The sequence below is a fragment of the Staurois parvus genome, unplaced genomic scaffold (genome assembly GCF_062004578.1).
Source record: "Staurois parvus isolate SC_StPar_1 unplaced genomic scaffold, SC_StPar_1.0 ptg000572l, whole genome shotgun sequence".
Taxonomy (NCBI): Eukaryota; Metazoa; Chordata; class Amphibia; order Anura; family Ranidae; genus Staurois; species Staurois parvus.
This window is the reverse complement of record NW_028318368.1, coordinates 5,623,241-5,643,658: the sequence shown is the minus strand read 5'-3', so window position 1 is coordinate 5,643,658 and position 20,418 is coordinate 5,623,241. Positions and strand designations below refer to the sequence as shown.

The window sequence follows — 20,418 nt, the reverse complement described above, 5'->3', positions numbered from 1 at the left end:
TGAAAATTTTGGTACTGGGATCATGGCTGCGGCAGCAGCTATGATCCCAGTACAGCTACTTAAACCTTAGGAAGTACAAGTACATCCTAAGGGCATGAAAAGCTAAATAAGACATTGTTTTAGGACAGTTTTATAGTTGCTGCTAAATCTACTCGTTATTTGGATAGGGGGGAAGGGATAAGTACAAGTACTTAAACTAGCCATACATAAATAGGTTTTTTTTTTTTTGTTCAAATGGAGGGTGGATGGATGCAGGAATCTCCCCCGCCAGGACATTGCATTTTGACAATGGAACCCGGCTCTATCACAATACAGTGATTAGCAGCTGCAGCCACTGATCGACAAAAGTTTTTCACCCTGTCCATTGGACAGATTGACTTCTGTCGAACAGGGACGACCACACACACCTGGTTTCTGCTGAACTGTACGAATTTCGATCTGTCTATGGCCAACTTTACCTTATTCCTTGTACCTGCAGGCTTCCTCCTCTCCATGTGACTGGTCCTTTGAAGCCACTTTATTTCACTGCTTGGTGGGAAGCTCTCTGACATCATCATGTACAATGCAGGAACAGCAGTCATGCACTGTACAGGACGACAATGAGGGCCTGCCCACATTCAGAAGCATCAGACTTTAGAGTAGGCTGCTGGGGATGTCAGGAATAAACAAGCATTTAATGAATGCAGTGTGGGAAGGTAGAAGTAGCAGAAGCAAGGTTTATATTAAGTTTATACATTTTTTAAATGATTTAAATGTGTTTTAAAGGCACTTTCAAACTCATTTTTTTTATCCTTGTCTACTATGCTAATCTATACTCTTCTCACTTGTGCCAGCAACATCCGCTCTTTGTTTACATTTTGGTGCCATTCCTTGGCATGCTAATGCGGTAGAAACAGGAGAAGGCCCATCTTCACTGTGTTCTCCGATATGTGCCACACAGACCGGTTAATTGGACAAAGAGTTTTGTTGTGGGGTGGGATGAGCCTGATGGGGAATTCTGAGAGACTAGTTCCCCATCTGGTCTGCCTCTCTTGTGATTGACAACAAACGGCAGTGGCCAGATTACATAGCTAATATGTATTTATTTATTATAAGTACTTATATAGTGCCGTCAATTTACACAGCGCTTTACATATATTGTACATTCAAATCAGTCCCTAACCCTCAAGGGGTGTACAATCTAAGGTCCCTAACTCACATTCATACATACTAGGGCCAACTCAGGAGCCAATTAACTTACCAGCATGTCATTTTTGGGAGGAAACCGGTGCACCTGCAGGAAGTCACGCAGTTAATACACACATAGTGTTTTGTCAGAAGCAGGCTCAGAGAGTGGGAGATCCCCTATCATAGGTCAGCTCACATATAAAAAGGACTCTGGACAGTCAACAAATTATTGAAATCTAGCTACCAGATAAGATGTGGACCTAGGACCTATCCCACTCAAAACCTTACCAAGCCACCGGGCTGCAGGACCCAGGGCTACAACTTAATAAGAAGGCAGATCAGATTAAACTAGAAAAGCTAAAATTTCTTTGGAAATTGTGTGAAGTGTTCTTGCCTCCACCAGTAGTCTACAACTGGAGTGGGTGGAGTAACTGGGTGCAAGAGCTTGTCACTCTGCTGCCTGCTCACACACCTGGGTTCCTATGGCAACTCACTCTACACCAAGGGCAGAAAAGAGCGGTTAAAAACAAACTGCTCCAACTTGCTTACTTCACTGGCGGCTGCCATCTTCAAACGGTTATAGTTTAAAAATTATAAATCCTACAGCGAAGAGCTTTATATTGTGAGAATCACAAGACACAGACCTACATTGTGATGCATAGTATGTCTCTCAAATATTAAAAATGAAGGCACAGTTGCAGTTTAGAATTTGCCCTTCAAATTTGAGGTGGCTAGAGTGGAGTTTCAATGAATGTCAATGGGCGGCGTGAGTTGTAAACAAATGGTCATATTGTGAAAACTATCAGGACTATGGCTTAGCCGTGGACATTTGTAGTGGCATCAGGGATAGCTGAACGTTTTGATATAAGATTTGTGTAGGTGGGCTTGAAAATGAGGGAGTGATGGCAGTTTAGAAATCATGTCCTGATTTTTCAGCTCACACTCTAGCTTTTGTCAGCTCCCACTCTAGTTTTGAACATTCCGCCATTCATTCCTATGGGACCAATTTCACCACAAAAACGCTGATATTTTGTGAACCATTCAGTGAAACGTTCCACAAAGTAATAGCACACCAACCGGGAACAATCGGCACGTTTCGGTATATTACTGTCTATGTAGTGTAAAAACTGTGGGAGGAGTTAGGGTGGTAAATTTGGCTATAATAATAAGAATATATATATGAGGTAACAGTAAGTTGTCTTGCCATGCAAGAACACTTAATAACAGCAACCATTGATGTAAAGGCCAATAAAACCCTGGGCTGTATTAAAAAGGGAATACTGCAAGAAGGGAAGTAGGATTTGACTACTGTAAAACATATTTGAAGCACATTTAAAATATTACAGTTTTGAGCCTTGGCCACAAGGAGGATATGACAGAGAGAATGAGAGTTTAAAGATAGCCAAGTTTATTAGCTAACACGGCACAGATTACACCTGAAATTGGTAGAAGTGAATGTATGACCACCTTAGTGACAATTACAAATTAAATGAAGTGTTTACAAGACTGAATCTTATTTACCAATATTAGGATGCTTCAGAAGACGACAGATTCTTGCTTCACGCTCCAGTTTCTGGTGATCTGTCAATGAAAAAATAAACACTTTAAGAGCAGAAATCATTTTTTTCCATTAACTGTCACTTAAAGAAAGAAAACAGAAGTGTACAGAGCAAGCTACAAACATCACCTGATCGGTGGGACCTAACTGGAAGGCTTTTTTGGGTACACACAATGAATTTCGGACAGTACCTGAAAAACCAACCAAAATTCACTATATGGGTGCCCCAGTCAGCCACCTCTCTCCTGACATCCTTTGATTAAAAAAATAGTCTAAGGAGCCCGGTGAGAAGTTGTTGGCTGAACAGAGGATGTATACAATAGACATTGGGTCTTCTGCATAGCTGTCCATATAGCTTTCAACAAAATAAGGTCCCACTCTCCAAACACCAGCCTAGCATTGTTGGTAACATACTCTTTGGCACATCATAGACCTGGAGGAGCAGGCTTCCCTTTTTTTAACTTTTAAATGACAATAAAGGGCACACAGGCTCACATATCATGAGAGCAACAGGCCTGCATGCTTGCTGCCTTTTTTCCTTTGGTCATGATAATCCATATATCTGTGTCATGGAGCTGGTCCTTCCGCCCCCATCCTCCAGGCTTGCTGTGAGCCTGCGGGCTGGATACCTTCCCTGCCTGGACTTAACCTCTTGTTCCCTGTGAGCCTGCAGGCTGGATACCTTCCCTGCCTGGACTTAACCTCGTTTCCTGTGAGCCTGTGGGCTGGACACATTCCCTGCCTGGACTTAACTCTTTGTTGCCCGTGAGCCAGACAGACTTAACCCTTCCCTGCCTGGAGCTGCCTGTGTGGATTAACCCTGTGTTGTCTGTGCAGACTTAAACCCTCCATGCCTGGCTCCCCGCATCCAGTAAGTGGACTAACCCCGTGCTGCCCAAAAGACTGAGCCCAATTCTGCCCAGGAACCCAAAGTCCCACGAAACCACCACGCCCGTCTTTCTGAACCCTGTAGACTACCAGCCCCCTGTTGTTCCATATTGCCTTCCAGAAACCTTTACTGTGTTGCTGTGTCTGGTGTGGATCTGTGGACTAACGGATCTATTTTCTGTACCCCAATAAACGCCCGCATGTTGGGTTCCGTGCAATCTGTCTCCATGTGCTCTCTCCCTGCGCTCCTGGTTTTCTTGATAATCTGGTATGCCAGGCTGGTATCTTTGGGGGTAGGACAAGCATATTATCTAATTTAAAACAATAATTTTGTAAAGATTTGCTCACCTATAGCATATACTACTTTGAGTTTTGACCATTGTGAAATTTCCTCAGTTAAAGAATGTTAACCCATCATTTCATAATCCTGATACGTGTATGTTGCACCATGTACTTGTGTTTAAAATGTATCCTGTTCTCTTTGTATTGCTTCCTTTGTGTGAAATACCTGGTTATATGCCAGTCCGCCTTGTCTCTTATTTCAAACTTACCACGCTAGGCATGAGAGCACATCCATTCACAGTGATCAGTTTTATGGCTGTGCTGGAAGAACAGCCTGCCTGTGTTCCCATGATTAGACCTGTGCTGACATGCCCCTTTCCCCCTGCACTGCCATTCACTAGGAAGATCAATGTACTGCTATTTCTCCTGGGCCACCTCTCCAAGCCCCTTATGCAGAGATTATGTGATCAGTTATAAAAAAGAAAATCAATAGGTATTCATCATTATATATGTTTTGCCTTTCATTTCTGTTTTAAATTGAGTGAGTTGTTTTACAAGGTAAGGGTAAGGTAAGGGTTCACATATACTTTAAAAAATAATGCAATAAAATTAGAACTTAGGACATATAAATACTCCACTTGGTTTAGGAGAAGATAGATAACAATACTCTTATCTATCTGGGGCCCTGGCATTTCATACACACAAAAGTACCACTGATAGAAAAGCTACCACTGACATGGGCCCATAACAATACTGAGACTTCCATAAAAGAGTAATAAGGCAAACAATTTTAGACAGAACAGTAAATAGTAAAATTACCCATAACAGTCGCTGTAATAGTCTATCTATCCACAGGGGATAGACACTGCAGGATCCATGGTGTATAGCTGGCGTGGATGGAGGAAGCTGGCTGGGACTTCTGCTGGTCTGAAGTGCTCACTGGAAAGCAGCCTTGAACCACAACGTCTAGAATCATTACCTCACCAGGAGGAACTGACGCGTTTCTGAGCATGCACGAAGACTGCAACGGACAGGCACACTCCTTTCTCCATCAGCTCCATCACCAGCTTCCTCTGTCCCCTCCAGCCATGCACCTTGGTTCCTGCATCGTCTATTCCCTGTGGAATGGCGGTCCGGTCAATGACTTTTATTAATGAGCCGGCTATCTTAATATACATTTCAGTTGCCTACCTCTTTTGATATTAAAGTTACTTAAAAGTCTACACTTAGAGGTGCTGTTTTATTGCCCTTTCCATTTTCACATCTACACTGACTGTGTTCATGGGAAAATCGAGTGATTTTCTTTCCTGTAACCTGTGGTTGCAGGAAAGAAAACTGTATTGTCTATGGTCAGTTTTAGGCTATCTCAGTTGCTTCTGTCAACTCATGTAATCCCAGACAGACCAAGTTATGTTGGGATCAGGGCTCTGTAGGAACCATACTCACCTAGGACTACTTGTTCTTATTTTTGCTAAATATAGTTCTTTATGACTGGCTGTATGTTTGCGGCTGTTCTGCTGAAGAATCAATTTGGGACTCAGACACATACCTGATGGTAATGCATGATGGATAAATGTCCGCACTTTTCAGAATTAAGGAGACCATTACCTCTGACCAAATCCCCAATTCCATGCGCAGAAATGCAGCACCAAACCATCAAGGAACCTCCATAAATTTGTCTGTTGCCTGCAGACATCAGTTCTTGTACCACTCTCCAGGCCTTTGGCAAACAAAATGCCTTCAGTTACAGTCATATAATTCTCAATTTTCACAAGCAGCTAAAACTACAACATTTTATAGTCTGAATATATATATATATATATATATATATATATATATATATATATAGTACATATCTATATATTATACCATCTGCATACAGGAAGCCAAAGCTAGCCCAGTCTATGTTTAATAAGTTCACATAAAACCTGGATGATGGTTGTTTGAGAAGGAATCGTAAAGTGACAAATAAGTTAATTTCAGTAATTTTCATGTCAGTGGGTGATGAAGTGTATTCTTTAGTTTAAGTTTTCTTTATAAACCAAAAAGGAGCTTTTCTCCATTGTAACTTTACAATGTATCCCACTAAAAAAAAAATTGGGTTGGTCAAGACAAGCTAAACTGCATATAATGGTAAACCACCAAAACGTTCTATAACAGCTTAAACTCGGGCCACAAGGTAAGCAAATTTAATAGCATAATATACAGTCATTATTTCTAAAGGATAAAATAATCACTGTACAAGACAACCAAAAATCTAGCTGCAAATAAAAGCCTTTGCTTTCACAAGGAAACAAAGCCAACAATAGAAGCCTGACACGAGTCTGCAAGTTTCTTCTTTTGCTGCCCTAGGTATGCAACTTGTACAGCTACCATAATCTTAAAATTGCTACTTATTCTCAACCATCTAGCAATAATGTAAAACACAACAGGACACAAATTTAAAATTTGATGTCGTGGTTAATATAAAGCCCTATACAACTTCTTCAAACTATTAATTTTAATTTCACCGTTTTACATGAAAGGCTTTAACATGAAACTACAATGGTTTGAGGTAAATTTTATTAAGAGCATAAGAAAGGGCCTTGTGATTATTTGTCCTTTTTTTGAGGGAGAAGAGGCTGGTTGGAACTACTATGAATAGTTAGATTGAGCTGAAGATGAAATAGTGCACTGAAGAAAAACAATGCCGAAAACTATAGCGAAAGCCATGGTGATGTTATACAACTTTGTGCCCACTCTACCAATGTGTCCAAAGGATACTGCTATGACCTGCTACATTAGTCAATATTCCAAAAGGTTGGCTACTAGAATCAGCAAGGGGAGGGGGATATTGCTAAGGTTGGAGCTCAAATCAAGGCTTTCTTGGTCTCCCTATACAACCCTCTGAGAAGGCTATGGCTGTACTGCTAAATTGTAGGGTCTGGCCTGTGAGAAGTAGACAAAATGGTCCTGCTTTGTATTGTAGTTTTTTTTGGAACAGATCCACATGTAGACACTGTTCAAAAAATGAAAGAAACACTTTGAAAACACATCTAATCTCAATGAGGAAAAATCTCATGCTGGATATCTATACTGATATGGACTGGGTAAAGTGTTAGGAACGTAAGGATGCCCCATCGTTTGATGGAAATGAAAATGATCAACCTACAGAGGACTAAATTCAAAGACACCCCAAAAAATCAAAGTGAAAAATGATCCAGCAGGCTAGTCCATTTTGCAGAAATTTCATTGCAGCAACTCAAAATGGTACTCAGTAGTTTGTATGCACCCACGTGCTTGTATGCATGCCTGACAATGTCGGGGCATGCTCCTAATGAGATGATGGATGGTGTCCTAGGGTATTTCCTCCCAGATCTGGACCAGGGCACCACTGAGGTGCAAACTGGAGTCATTGGATGGACTGAAACAGGATATCCCAGAGGTGCTGTACTGGATTTAGGTCAGGCGAGCGTGGGGGCCATTCATTGGTATCAATTCTTTCATCCTCCAGGAACTGCCTGCATACTCTTGTCACATGAGGCCAGTCATTGTTGTACACCAGGAGGAACCTAGGACACACTGCACCAGCATAGGGTCTGACAATGAGTCTAAGGACTTCATCCTGATACCTAATGGCTCTGTGCGTCCCTCCATGGATATGCTTCCTAGACCATCACTGACCCACCACCAAAACGGTTATGCTGAACGATGTTACAGGCAGCATAACTTTCTCCACGGCTTCTCCAGACTCTTTTATGTCTGTCACATGTGGTCAGGGTGACCCTGCTCTCATCTGTGAAAAGCACAGGGCGCCAGTGGCGGACCTGCCAATTTGGGTGTTCAATAGCAAATGACAATCAAGCTCAATGGTGCAGGACACTGGCAGTGAGCACAGGGCCCGCAAAGGAAGTCGGGCCCTCAGGCCACCCTCCTGAAATCTGTTTCTGATTGTTTGGTCAGACACATTCACACCAGTGGCCTGCTAGAGGTCATTTTGTAGGGCTCTGGCAGTGCGCATCCTGTTCCTCCTTGCACAAAGGATCAGTTCTACTGATGGGTTAAGGACCTTCTACGGCTCTGTCCAGCTCTCCTAGAGTAACTGCCTGTCTCCTGGAATCTCCTCCATGCTCTTGAGACTGTGCTGACAACACAGAAATCCAGCCAATGGCACAGACTGATGTGCCATCCTGGAGGAGTTGGACTGCCTGTGCAACCTCTGTAGGGTCCAGGTATCGCCTCATGTAGTGACAATGACCCTAGCCAAATGCAAAAATAGTGAAATACAGTCAGAGAAGATGAGTAGCGACAAATGTCTGTGGCCTCCACCTGTAATACCATTCCTGTTTTGGGGGTTGTCTCATTGTTGCCCATCTAGTGTACCTGTTGTTAATTTCATTAACACCAAAGCAGCTGAAACTGATTAACAACCCCCTCTGCTACTTAATTGACAAGATCAATATCCCAGTTTCATTGACTTGATACTATACTCTGATTAAAAAGTGTTCCTAATTTTTTTTGAGCAGTGTATTTTAGAATAATATTATGTTGGTATGCTATACAGGCAATACAGCAAGCCCAAAGAATTGGTAGAACTATAGATCTGATCATGTACATCCAGTTTTTGCTTAAAATGGTTGTAAACCTCAGACATGTAATATGAACAAAACAAATCCCTCTATAGTGTGTCTCAATTAAAGTGTTAATAAACCCACAATAGTAAGGTCAGTCTGTATATGCAGTAAAGCATGCTTGTTATACTCACTGTGGTACCTAAGGGTTAATCCTCCACAAAAAGGCTGTTGGATCCTGTGTTCTCTGATCCTCCCCTTCTTCTGCTGTTCACAATCAATCTGCTGATAGTACAGAGCTCTAGTACATGCTCAGTTTAGTGTGTATGGCTAGCGTTTTTTTTTTCTTTGGGAGGGTGCATGTAATCGGCACAGGGCCAATCAACACTGTCCAGACAGAGGGTCAGGGGTTATGCAGTCTCACAGGACAGTCAGAGCAGAATGAAAACTCCTCTTACAAGATTAACCAGTGCTCACCTGGACACTGATAGAAGTCACAAGACTGCTATATACTGCTGATGAGAAAAGGTATTTAGCAGTTTATACTTACTAAAATAATTGCATTTTCATGTTCTGTGTACTGTGGGATATCAGATGTAGTGAATGCAGGGTTCTGGGTTTAGAAATACTTCAAGAGTGTCATTTCTCTATGCCACCCCATTCTTCTGCTATTAGCATGAATCGCTTTTGACAATTATTCCTGACACCAAGAGAAAAATGGTGAAATGGGAGGGACCTCCAGCAGACTGACAGCCTCAGCTCTGTATCAGTGAGCTGTGTGGAGGGTGGGGGTGTGTCTCTTCCCTTTAATCAGCTTTCAAAGCTCTTTGAATGGATTATACTTAACTGAGGCTGATCTCAATCCAAGGCTGTGCACAAGAACAGCGGCTCTCCGGGCTACACTCCCTCCTCATGGGCCGTCAATCACAGCCAGAGAGGAGGGAGTGAAGGGTGGGGCAGAGCCAGCTCAGAAGAGAGCCCGCACAAGTACCCCTATAGCAAGCAGCTTGCTATGGGGGCACTCGGCAGGGGGGAGGAGCCAAGAGCGCTGGCAGGGGAAGAGGAGGATCAGGGCTGTTCTGTGCATAACTATTGCACAGAGCAGGTAAGTGTGGCATGTTTATTATAAAAACAATTATGGGTTTACAATCACTTTAAACGGAAGAATAAGGTTATGAAGTATATACTTCTATATGGGCATATAAGCAAAACTAGAAAACTGGTAGGAAAACAAATCTTAGCATCTGGTTCTGATTATATAAAATTAGGTTATAATTGACGTGCAAAGATTGTAGTTCTATGGCTTTGCTTTAAAGTGTTACTAAACCAAACCAGTACAAAGAACATGGAAATGCAATTATTTTAGTAAATATAAACGGCTAAATACCTTTTCTCATCAACAGTTAGAGCAGTCTTGTGACTATCAGCGCCCAGCTGAGCGCTGGTTAAAGCTTGTAGGAGGAGTTTTTATTTTGCTGTAGGAGAATGCAGAACCCCTGACCCTTTGCATGTGATCAGCACAGGGCCAATCAGCACTGTCCAGACAATCTCCCAAAAAAAAAACCTCTCTAGTAATACACTGGAAGAGGACACTGGAAAAAGGGGAGGATCAGAGAAGTCAGGATCTAACAGCCTTTTTTACACAGTGCAGAGGATTAACCCCCTAGGTTCCATAGTGAGTATAACAAGCACGCTTTACTGCATATACAGACTGATTTTACTGTTGTGGGTTTAGTAACACTTTATTGCCTGCAAAATTGCCTGTTATTTTGTTAACAATTTCTTGCTGGCATTAATATTATTCTTTTATGCAAAGGTGGGTGGACATTTTGGGCTCTGTAGATTATTTTAGTTAACTCCTGCCTTTGTTTAAATTCATGTTACTGGTTACTATCACAATTATTATTCAAAATGATATAAGAAGAAGAGCTGGTTGATCAAGATGTGACTTCCCCATATATAGGATACAATTGTGAAATAGTCTGCTATACATTACATTACATTACATCGAGTTTATATAGCGCCAAAGGGTTTGCTCAGCGCTGTACAATAGAGGGGGGAACAATACATGAAACAGTACAGCAACTACAAACAGCACACGAGGGGTTAGAGGGCCTTACTCTTTCGAGCTTACAATCTAGGAGGGAGGGGATAGTGGTACAGGAGGAAGTGGCTGTGGGGGATGGAGTGGTAGGAGGAATGAAGGAGAATGGCAGTTAGGTGAGGGTGGGGTAGGCTTCCCTGAAGAGGTGGGTTTTCAGGGAGCGCCTGAAGGTGAGGAGGGAAGGTGACAGTCTGATGGATTGGGGTAGTGAGTTCCAGAGGATGGGGGAGGACCTGGAGAAGTCTTGCAGACGTGCGTGGGAGGAGGAGACCAGGGGGCAAGATAGAAGGAGGTCCTGTGAAGAGCGATGATACCTGGGAATCAGGTTGGTGAGGTAGTTAGGGGCAGTCTTGTGAATGGCTTTGTAGGTCAGAGTGAGTAGTTTGAATTTGATGTATTGGGCGATAGGGAGCCAGTGGAGGGAGAGGCAGAGGGGGGTGGCAGAGGTGGAGCGGTTGGTGAGGTGGATGAGCCTAGCCGCTGAGTTCAGGATGGTCTGAAGCGGGGAGAGCCTGCACTGGGGTAGGCCGGTGAGGAGGGAGTTGCAGTAGTAATATTACAATATGACATATCACTCTGGTGTCATGTCCTTAGAAAGAACTCTCCCTCCTATCACTGGCTTGGCAATTATATCCAGAAATCTGTGTCCCGCTCTCCCAATTTCAGTGTGCAGTGTCCCTGGATATAGGAATCCCTATTCCTAAGCATTCTTTTCTCTTTCTCCTCTAATTCAACTCTTCAATGAACGGATAAACACTTACTGGTATTTAATGTAGAACTCAAGAGGTTCATTAAGGTCAACATGGCAAATGCTTCCGCTTTTAACAAAAACAAACATTGGTCGGATTTTGCTAAAGACTGCAAGCAAGCATTGGAAGAGGCGGTAATCCCTTTTGTGAATGAAATGTTATGAATGAATTGTTCTAATCGCCATCTGTTGTGTGACGTGTTAAAAATAAAACTATGACAGATTGCCACAGATCAGACTCTTCCACACAACTGCACTGAACTTCTGACCATAGGCCATTATGAGTCACTATAGAATCTGCGTACACTTTGATGCATGCCCATCTGTCATTTCATTTCTACCAATTCAATCTTGATGAGAACAGATATACAAGCAGACAAGGACTGGCATATTTTCTGCGGTGGTTTTCAATCCCTTTAGGGAATCTAATTTTAAGCAAAGCAAAGAGTAATTTTTGCTGTGATTTATTACTACTCTTTCTTTTATGTGGGAAAGTGAATGCATTCAGCCCATGTACACAATTTCCCCATGTTGTCCAAGGAAAGGAGATTGCAGAGACTCAAAGGATGTGAGAATAGGCACAGAGTGGCCCTAAGAAACATGCAACTGCAAGGTGACTGTCTCTGAAAAAAATCCTGCAAATGTGTAGGAAAGAAATCCCCTCAGCTGCCTTTGCATATTATTAAAACGGAGTTCCGCCCCCCCCCCCCCCAAAAAAAAGAAAATACTGTAGCTGCTGTCTTTTAATATTAGGGCACCTACCTGTCCAGGCATCCAGCAGTGTCCTTCAATTCTTCAATCGGCTGTTGGATACTGGCGCCACCATCTTGATTAAGGAAAAGCTTTGCGGCTTCACAGTTGGTCCCCTACTGTGCATGCGTGAAGTGTGCTGCACTTTGTGAATGGGCCGCAGTCCTCTGGGACCTTGGAAGTGTCCCAGAGGGCTGCGGGGGGTCAACCGAGTTTGCCGCCGCGAACTGGGCCGAAAGTAGGAGCTAGGTATCTTCTCCCCCTTCCCCCCCCAAAAGGTGCAAAATATGGCAGCGGAGAGGGGAGGTGGCAGATAACTTCCACTTTTGGGTGGAACTCCGCTTTAAAGAGATACTAAACTGTACCTGAGCACCATAAACTGAAAACGCTATATTAAAGTGATTGTAAAGGCTCAAAGTTTTTTCCTTCATGCATTCTATACATAAAGGTAAAAAACATGTGTGCACCAGTGCCCCCAGCCTCCCTAATACTTATCTGAGCCTCATCGAGATCCAGCGATGTGAACAACAGTTTCGGCTGTTCAGGGTCTCTGCCTCCTCATTGGCTGAGACAGTAAGTGGGAGTCATTGGCTGTCAATCACAGCCAGTCAGACAATGAGGAGAGAGTGGGTTCAGGGCCAAGCCGCAGCTCCGTGTGTGAATGGACACACAAAGCAGCAGTGTCCCCAGCCTCCCAATACGTACCTGAGCCCCATCGAGATCCAGCGATGTGAACAACAGCCTCGGCTGTTTCGGGTCTCTGGTTGGTCTCATCTTCGTAATTGATAGATTCTGCTGAAGAGCTTGTTCTCTTGAAAAACAGACTTACTGGCTGGATCACCAGATGAAAATAAAAGAAAGCCTAAAAAAGAAAATGAATGCAGCTGCAATAAAATAAATGTTTGCTTTTGGGTTTAAAGTGATGTTAAAGGGTCTTTTTGTTTTTAAATAACAAACATGTTATACTTACCTGCTCTGTGTAATGGTTTTACACACAGCAGCCCGGTCCCCCTCCGGCACTCCTCCAGTGCCCTCAATAGCAAGCTGCTTGTTATGGGAGCACTGGTGCGTGCTAGCTCCCGAGCCCCGCTCTATGCGGACACAAAGAGTCGTGGCTTGGCCCCACCCCAGCTCTCTCCTCATTGGCTCACTGGCTGTGATTGCCAATGGCTCCTTCTGCTGTGTCTCAGCCAATGAGGAGAGAGAGACCCGGGACAGCTGTGGCTCCCATGCACATCACTGGATCAAGAGGGGGCTCATGTGAGTATTGGGGGGGGGGGGCTGTGGGAGGAGAAGCACACAGAAATGTTTTTTATTTTCATGCATAGAACGCATGAAGGTAAAAACCCTTTTTCCTTTATTTCCACTTGGTAAGGTATCTGTCACCAAATAATTTAAAGTGTTACTAAACCCAGGACCCTGCATTCACTATATCCAGTCTCCCATAGAAAACACAACATGGAAATGCAATTATTTTATTAGTTAAATATAAACTGCTAAATAATTTTTCTCATCATCAGTATACAGCAGTCTTGTGACTTCTATCAGTGTCCAACTGAGTACTGGTTAAAGCTTGTAGGAGGAGTTTTCATTCTGCTCTGACTGTCCTCTATGAGACCGCAGGACTCCTGACCTCTGTCTGGACAGTGCTGATTGGCGCTGTACTGATCACATGCACTCTCCCAAAGAAAAAAAACCCTCTAGCCATACACACTAAACTGAGCATGTGCAGAGTGACTCTTAGAGCTCTGTACTATAAGCAGAAGGCTTGTAGACGAATGGGAGGATCGACGACAGTAGACGAATGGGAGGATCAGAGAACACATAACCCCTCACGCTTCACAGAAAGTATAACTTTACTGTATATAAAGAATGAGTTTACTGTTGTGGTTTTAGTAAAGAACCCACCTACATCAGGCTGGTCAGTGTCCAGATTATTAAACCAGAATAGTCAATTATTTGTGAGCCTATCAACAATATGTAACTGTCTGCAATATTTACATGACGCAATGTCCAGGGGGTTGCAAATCTACAGAGCTCCCTGCTGAACAGTTAAATATTTTTACAGATCGTCCACTATCTACTAAATTTTCCAAAACCGATTACCCAGCAATGGCAGCAGCAATGCAAAAACAATAAAAACAATGTGTGTACCGTTTCAAAATGCCATATAGCACTTTGATCTTGCCATACCATTAAACTACACCTGCTGCAAAATATTTCATTTTAGTGGGATCAGAAAAATCCTCGTAGCTTTAGGGAACAACACAGTAATAGGAATTCCCGGCAAATAATGAAATTTCAGCACTAGAGATAGGCCACTGGGATTACAGAAGGAAATGACTTAATAATATTTCTACTTCCAGCGTGCACAGGTTCTGATATTTCACACCTGGAACATGAAGTGACACTGAGAGCATGCTGGAGACTACTAGTAAACACTAGAAAAGGAAATCATACTTGAAATGATTCAGAACAATTGCCTTTGAGTAATGAAAAGTGAGAGTGTAGTGCTGAGAATAGATAGCATAGGAGGTATAGAAAAGAAAACACATTTTTCGCTTGACATATATTGATGTCTGTGCAAATGCTATCTCATTAAGAGGACTGGTATTTTGAATGAGGTACCAAGATTGTGAGGGACTTTGTTTCCGCACTTTGCAGGTTTCTGTACAATACCATTAAGTAGACTTTGCTATATATTTATATTATTTTTATTTATTTCAGGTACTTAAATAGCGCTGTCAATATATATATTGTACATTCACATCAGTCCCTAACCATCAAGGAGCATACAATCTAAAGTCCCTAACTCACATTCATACATACACATACTAGGCCCAATTTAGACAGGAGCCAATTAACCTACCAGCATGTCTTTGGAGTGTGGGAGGAAACTGGAGTACCCAGAGGAAACCCACGCAGGCACAGGGAGAACACGCAAACTCCAGGCAGGTGGTGCCGTGGCTGGGATTCGAACCAACGACCCTAGTACTGCCAGGTGGAAGTGCTAACCATTTTGCCACTGTGCTGCCCCTATATATAAAATACGTAAGCGCACTGACATACAATATTTAGCAATATCATGGTAATGCAGGCCATACACGGAAAAATATTAACATTGGATATTGTTGTGGCACACTGTGAATATAAAAACACAGACTCATATTTACAGTGGAAGAAGAGCCCTACTCCTCGCTATTCTTAAAAACCTTCCTTCCCCCTACTCCTATCTATTGTGCATAACTTCTATAAAAATGATCTGTGTACTTAAAGTGGTTCTAAAGGTCATTTTTTGTCACTAAAATAATAATAAATATGTCATACTTTCCTGCTAGTTTTGCACAGAGCCCTGATCCTCCTCCTCTTGGGTCCCCATCCCCTTACCTAGTGCCCCCAGGAGCAACCTGCTTGCTGTGGGGACACTCATGCCTGCTCGCGTGTCACGTGATCCAGCTGTTCCAAATTACCTGAGTCAGCGAGCTGCTACTGCAGGGGAGAGGAAACCACAGACAATGGCTGTGCCATGGGAGCCTATGGGTGATGACACAGCTCCCGGAATTCACAGCCATTGGTGAGTGCTCTCTTACATAGGGGAAGCATTACTGCTAAATTACGTGACTGGATTGGATTAAACGAAGGTAAGTACACAGATCTTTTTTATACAGTGTATGTAGCATAAGTAGGAGGAGGAGGGGGGAACGTTTTTAAGAATAGTTAGCGTTAAGCTGGCCATAGGTGATCTAATCTTGACTGTTGGACCAATTGAGACTCGAGCCATCTATGGGCAGGCGGATTGTACCAAAGTTGATCCATCAATAGACTTTGGTACAACCAGCACGTCGGATTTTTAGCATGCGATTACTGCCCACAGCTATAGCAGCTATAGCCACTTGCAGTAATCATTGCATTCTGCCAGCCAGGAAAGCTCCCTGGCAGCAGAACACAAGAGCACTGCAGGAGGAATTCCCCCATCAACACTGATTGTGCTGATGAGGGAATCGAGTGATTTTCTTTCCTTCCACCTGTGGTGGAGGGAAATAAAACAGATTAATCTTTGGCTTGCTTTAGGCTAGGGTCACATCTGTGCGGGTGCAGCCACACTACATGCACAGAGAAATGCGGACCCCTGGGCGGGTGCCATTAATTCTAATGGCACATCGCCGGCACTGGAAAACACAACTGTACTGGGAAGAAGAAGTGCAGGCACTTCTTCCCTGTGTGTCACGGGGCACGGAAGTCCATTCAAATGAATGGGCTCTCGTGCCGCGCAAAATGTGACCCGCATGGCCGCATAATATGTGAACCAGGGCTTACTACCACTTTAGAGTCCGTCACTCATTGACACTAGTTAGGATCCATGCACACTGGACGTTTTGACAACGCTGGTAACATTAGCTGTGTAATGAGTTTTTCAGCTTTTTTTTAGCATTTTTGCATTAGCACTTAGTGGTGTTTTCCCGCATTTGAGGTTTTTAGCATTTTTTTGGGGGTCAAAAAAGGTCCAAAAATGCCAGTTTGTGGCATTTTACCGCATTGTGCTGTGTTTTTCAGCGTTAGAGCATTTTTACAGCTAAAAAACTCCTCTAGAAATCCACTAGTCATGGGTTTTTTTTACCAGCCATAAAACGTTGATTACAGTCTATGTGTGCATGGACACATAAGATAACATGCTGGGGGGTTTTACTGGCTGTAGAAAAACACGTCAAAAGCCAAAAACAGCCGCTGTAAAAACGTCCAGTGTGCATGAGGACTTTATTATCTCTAATCGCAGTAACTACTATTGCAGTGATTTTAAAGCATAAATTCTCCAATTAAAAAGTTTTTAAAACTTTAAAAAAATTCCAACAGCTCCTCTTGCCTAGCCCCTTCAATACAGTATATATATTACATCCTCGGCCTACAGGACCTGACTTACCTTAAGTACTGGTTATTGTCTCCTGTGCTGTCTGCAGCATGGCAGGAAAAAATGTACTTACCGGGCTGCCCACAACTGCACACTTACAGCACTTCTCCTAGATTTGTATAGGACATACCCATATTGCAGGGGTGGGCAACTGTGGCCCTCCAGCTGTTGTAGAACTACAAGTCCCATGAGACATTGCAAAACTGACAGTTACAAGCATGACTCCCAAAGGCAGAGGCATGATGGGACTTGTAGTTCACCAACAGCTGGACGGCCACAGTTGCCCACCCCTGCCACACTGTATTCAAGTACATGGGACAGCACGGTACATAGCACTAGGTTTTCACCAGCTGGGCAGTGGACAGCACACGAGGATGCAGTCTTTAGAGAAGGCAATTAAAGATCTTTGGGCAAGGTGCAGTTTACTGTACTGGGTGGGAGGCTATGTTTATTTTTTTTGTTTGTTTGCTTTTTCAAAAAGCTATGCATGGTTACTCTAAAGCTGGCCATACACGGGTCGAATTCCGAAAGAATTTTATTTCGAAAATCTTTTCTAAGAATTGTAGTTCAAATTTTGCACCATTATTGGGTCACAGAAACGGGCAATTTTCGTGTAACCATCGAATTTGATTGGGCATGTTGGAAATTTTTTGAAAAACGAACGAATTTCGAATCAATGATGGAAGAATCGTGAGGGAAATATAAACGAAAAAGAAATGACCATGAGCTGGGACCTGGAAAGAAAATTCTTGGCCACGAAAATTCTTTTCTGTAGCAGCATTAAATAAAATTGAAGGCTTGGTTGGTTGAATTTCAAAATCAATGGTGGCTTCATCGGGTTACAAAACACACAAATTTCCAATTTTCTAAAGAAAATTAGTCCGGAATTTGACCCATGTATGGCCTGCATTAGGGCTCATGCCCACTGGCACACAAAATGTAGCATATCCATTCAGCATTTTTTTTTACTGATCTAAACACAGTGGTGGTGTATTCTATGGGTCTATGCACACAGGTGTATAAAGATCAGTAAAAGTGGAACTACACTTGATTACTAAAATACTGCAAGCAGGCAGCTCTTATTGCAGAAGAGACATGCTAAGTGCACAGGCCCAAGATTACATCATTCTCTGATAGACCAATCAAGAGGCCGAAAACATGGCACCCTGAAGTACCCAGTGAGAAGATGACAGCTATGTATTAACCACATCATCATTCAGTATTTCTGTGAGTTTAGGTCCACTTTAACTTGATTCAGATCCGTAGACAATGCATCTAAGGTCCTGCGTAAACATTTATAACTTTTACTTGTGAACAGTGCTACTGCAGACATGTAGTCTATTGGGGCCGTCTGCTTTCAAACAACAGAAGAGCACTAGGCGATTGCCTTCAGAAGCTGCTTACATCCTATCAAAAAAAAACGATGCTAGTTAGCCACCTGCATTCTGACAACAGAAGTCCTCTTACAACTCTGAACCCATGTAAACCTTGCTCAAACATTGCATGCATACAGTGGACTTTTTACCCAGGTATCTTGCTGCCAGCAACATCCCTAGTACTAGCATTTTCATACTACCATGTACATGTACCCTAAGGCTACGTTCACACTAGCGTTGTGTGCAGGCGGCAGAAAGGCGTTTGGGAAGTGTTTTTACCGCTTCCCAAATGCCTCGGACAATTCTGCACATTGCAGCACATGGTGCTGTTCTAACGGGAGCGTTAGCGTTGCAGCGTGGCGCAGCAAAACGGATGCCTCTGGTCGAGTCAGGAGGCGTTGAAGCCTCCTGTTCTAGTCTATGGTGCCGCTCCGCAAACGCCCAGGCCGACGTTTGCGATGTGGTTGCGACGTGGTTGTGGGGTGTTTGCGGAGCGGTAACACCATTCAAACTTCATTATAGGCATTTGTAGGGTGTTTTTAACGCTCAGCAAACGCCTAGCAACCACCGCTGAACCACGCATGTGGTATTTGTGGAGCATTTGCCGAGCGTCAAAAAACGCTCCGCAAACGCCGGACCAATGTTTGCCAAATCCTATAGGGGCGTTTGGCAAGAGTTGGTAAAACACTCAAGTGTGAACGAGCCCTAAAGCTGTTAGGCATGCCACCCTGGGCTCTGCAGTGAATATCTAAATCTGAAAGTCACTCATTGAAATCTCCTTCTACCACCTACAACCCTCTTGTATCCCTCTTGAATCACCATCCAGCAGACATGTTCTTGACCCAATTTAGGCTACTCTTGCAGGTGACTAGGGCCACAAAGTAAATCATAGCAAAGGACTGCAAATCCCCCACACTTAACGTGGTGGAGATCAAAGGTAGGGTTCTGCAAGCTATGATCCATGCTAAATATGAAGCTATCTTATTAGATATAGCCATGCAAACATCTGGCAGCCTAGGTGGACCACTATCTTCCCCCACATTCTGACGTCTTCTCGCTGCTCTCTTGATGACTACTTTTTGACCTTGACTCCTTTTTGCTCTTCACACTGTATTTTCCAGTAGACCCCCGGGAACCCTTCCCCTTATACCTCCATCCTTCTCATCCCCCCTCCCCTCTTTCTTTTACTAAACCAAAGCTGGGAAGTGTGTAGAAGGAACTCTAATTTATTCAGATTGCTGTTATCTTCATCCTAGATGAGATTGAAAACACATCTGAACTGCTCATCTCCTATGACTTCCTTACCTATCCCAGCGGGACTTCACATACTCTGTTGTCCTTGTTACTTGTTAATCCAGAACACTGACAACTTTCATTGCTGTATTGTGTCTTTGTAACTGGTTGACTAAATAGATGTGTTCTCTGTAACCCTTATAACCCCATGTAATATGCTGCTATGCACCAGCCCCCTGCACATCTTGAGCCCCCCACCCCCGTGACAGCGGGCAGGGGTCCTCTCCCCAGCAGCCACTGTCACATTTAAAATTGATAAATCTGTGTGCATCATTCATTCACAGCAACTTATAGATGAACTACAAGTACTGTCTGTCATCGCGGCAGGTGGGCTTGTAGTTTTCAATGGACTATCAGGGCGCTGTCCATAGACACTTCCTGAGGCTCAGCCTGTATGGCGGTAAGGGCAGAGTGCTGTAGGAAGTGTCTGCACGAGTCTGACATTGCACCTGCCATCCACTGATTGTGGGTGCAATGGTTTGCAGGCTTCGGTGCAAAAAAATAATAAATAATAATTTTTTTTATCTGCAAAAATGTGCATTTATTATTTATTTTTAACAAAGTTGAACTTAACCTTGAAATTTGATTGGTTGCTATGAGTTTTTCATAATCATTCCACTAGTTGTCTTTACTTACTTGGAAAGCTCAAGCTATTTTCATTTAGCAGGGTCTCTTTAATCTGATTCTATTTAATGAAAAACATTCTTCTGTCATTCCGTCTGAAGCTTCTGACTTAATACCTCGCCCTAAGACTGCAGTTTATATTGAGATTCTGTACATGTTTAATGTATTTTAG

The 20,418-nt window shown here is 43.1% G+C and overlaps 1 protein-coding gene across 14 annotated transcripts in view; it reads right to left on the bottom strand.

Annotated features, from left to right (window-relative positions):
- The window catches only part of CAMK2D (calcium/calmodulin dependent protein kinase II delta), a 319,896-nt gene that overhangs the window by 209,985 nt on the left and 89,493 nt on the right, over positions 1-20,418 (bottom strand). For all 14 annotated transcript variants that reach the window (XM_089691803.1, XM_089691799.1, XM_089691802.1 and 11 more), the window contains exon 3: positions 2,689-2,748. In XM_089691803.1, coding sequence (XP_089547929.1) covers positions 2,689-2,748 — 60 coding nt within the window. The remainder of the gene's footprint in view (positions 1-2,688; positions 2,749-20,418) is intronic.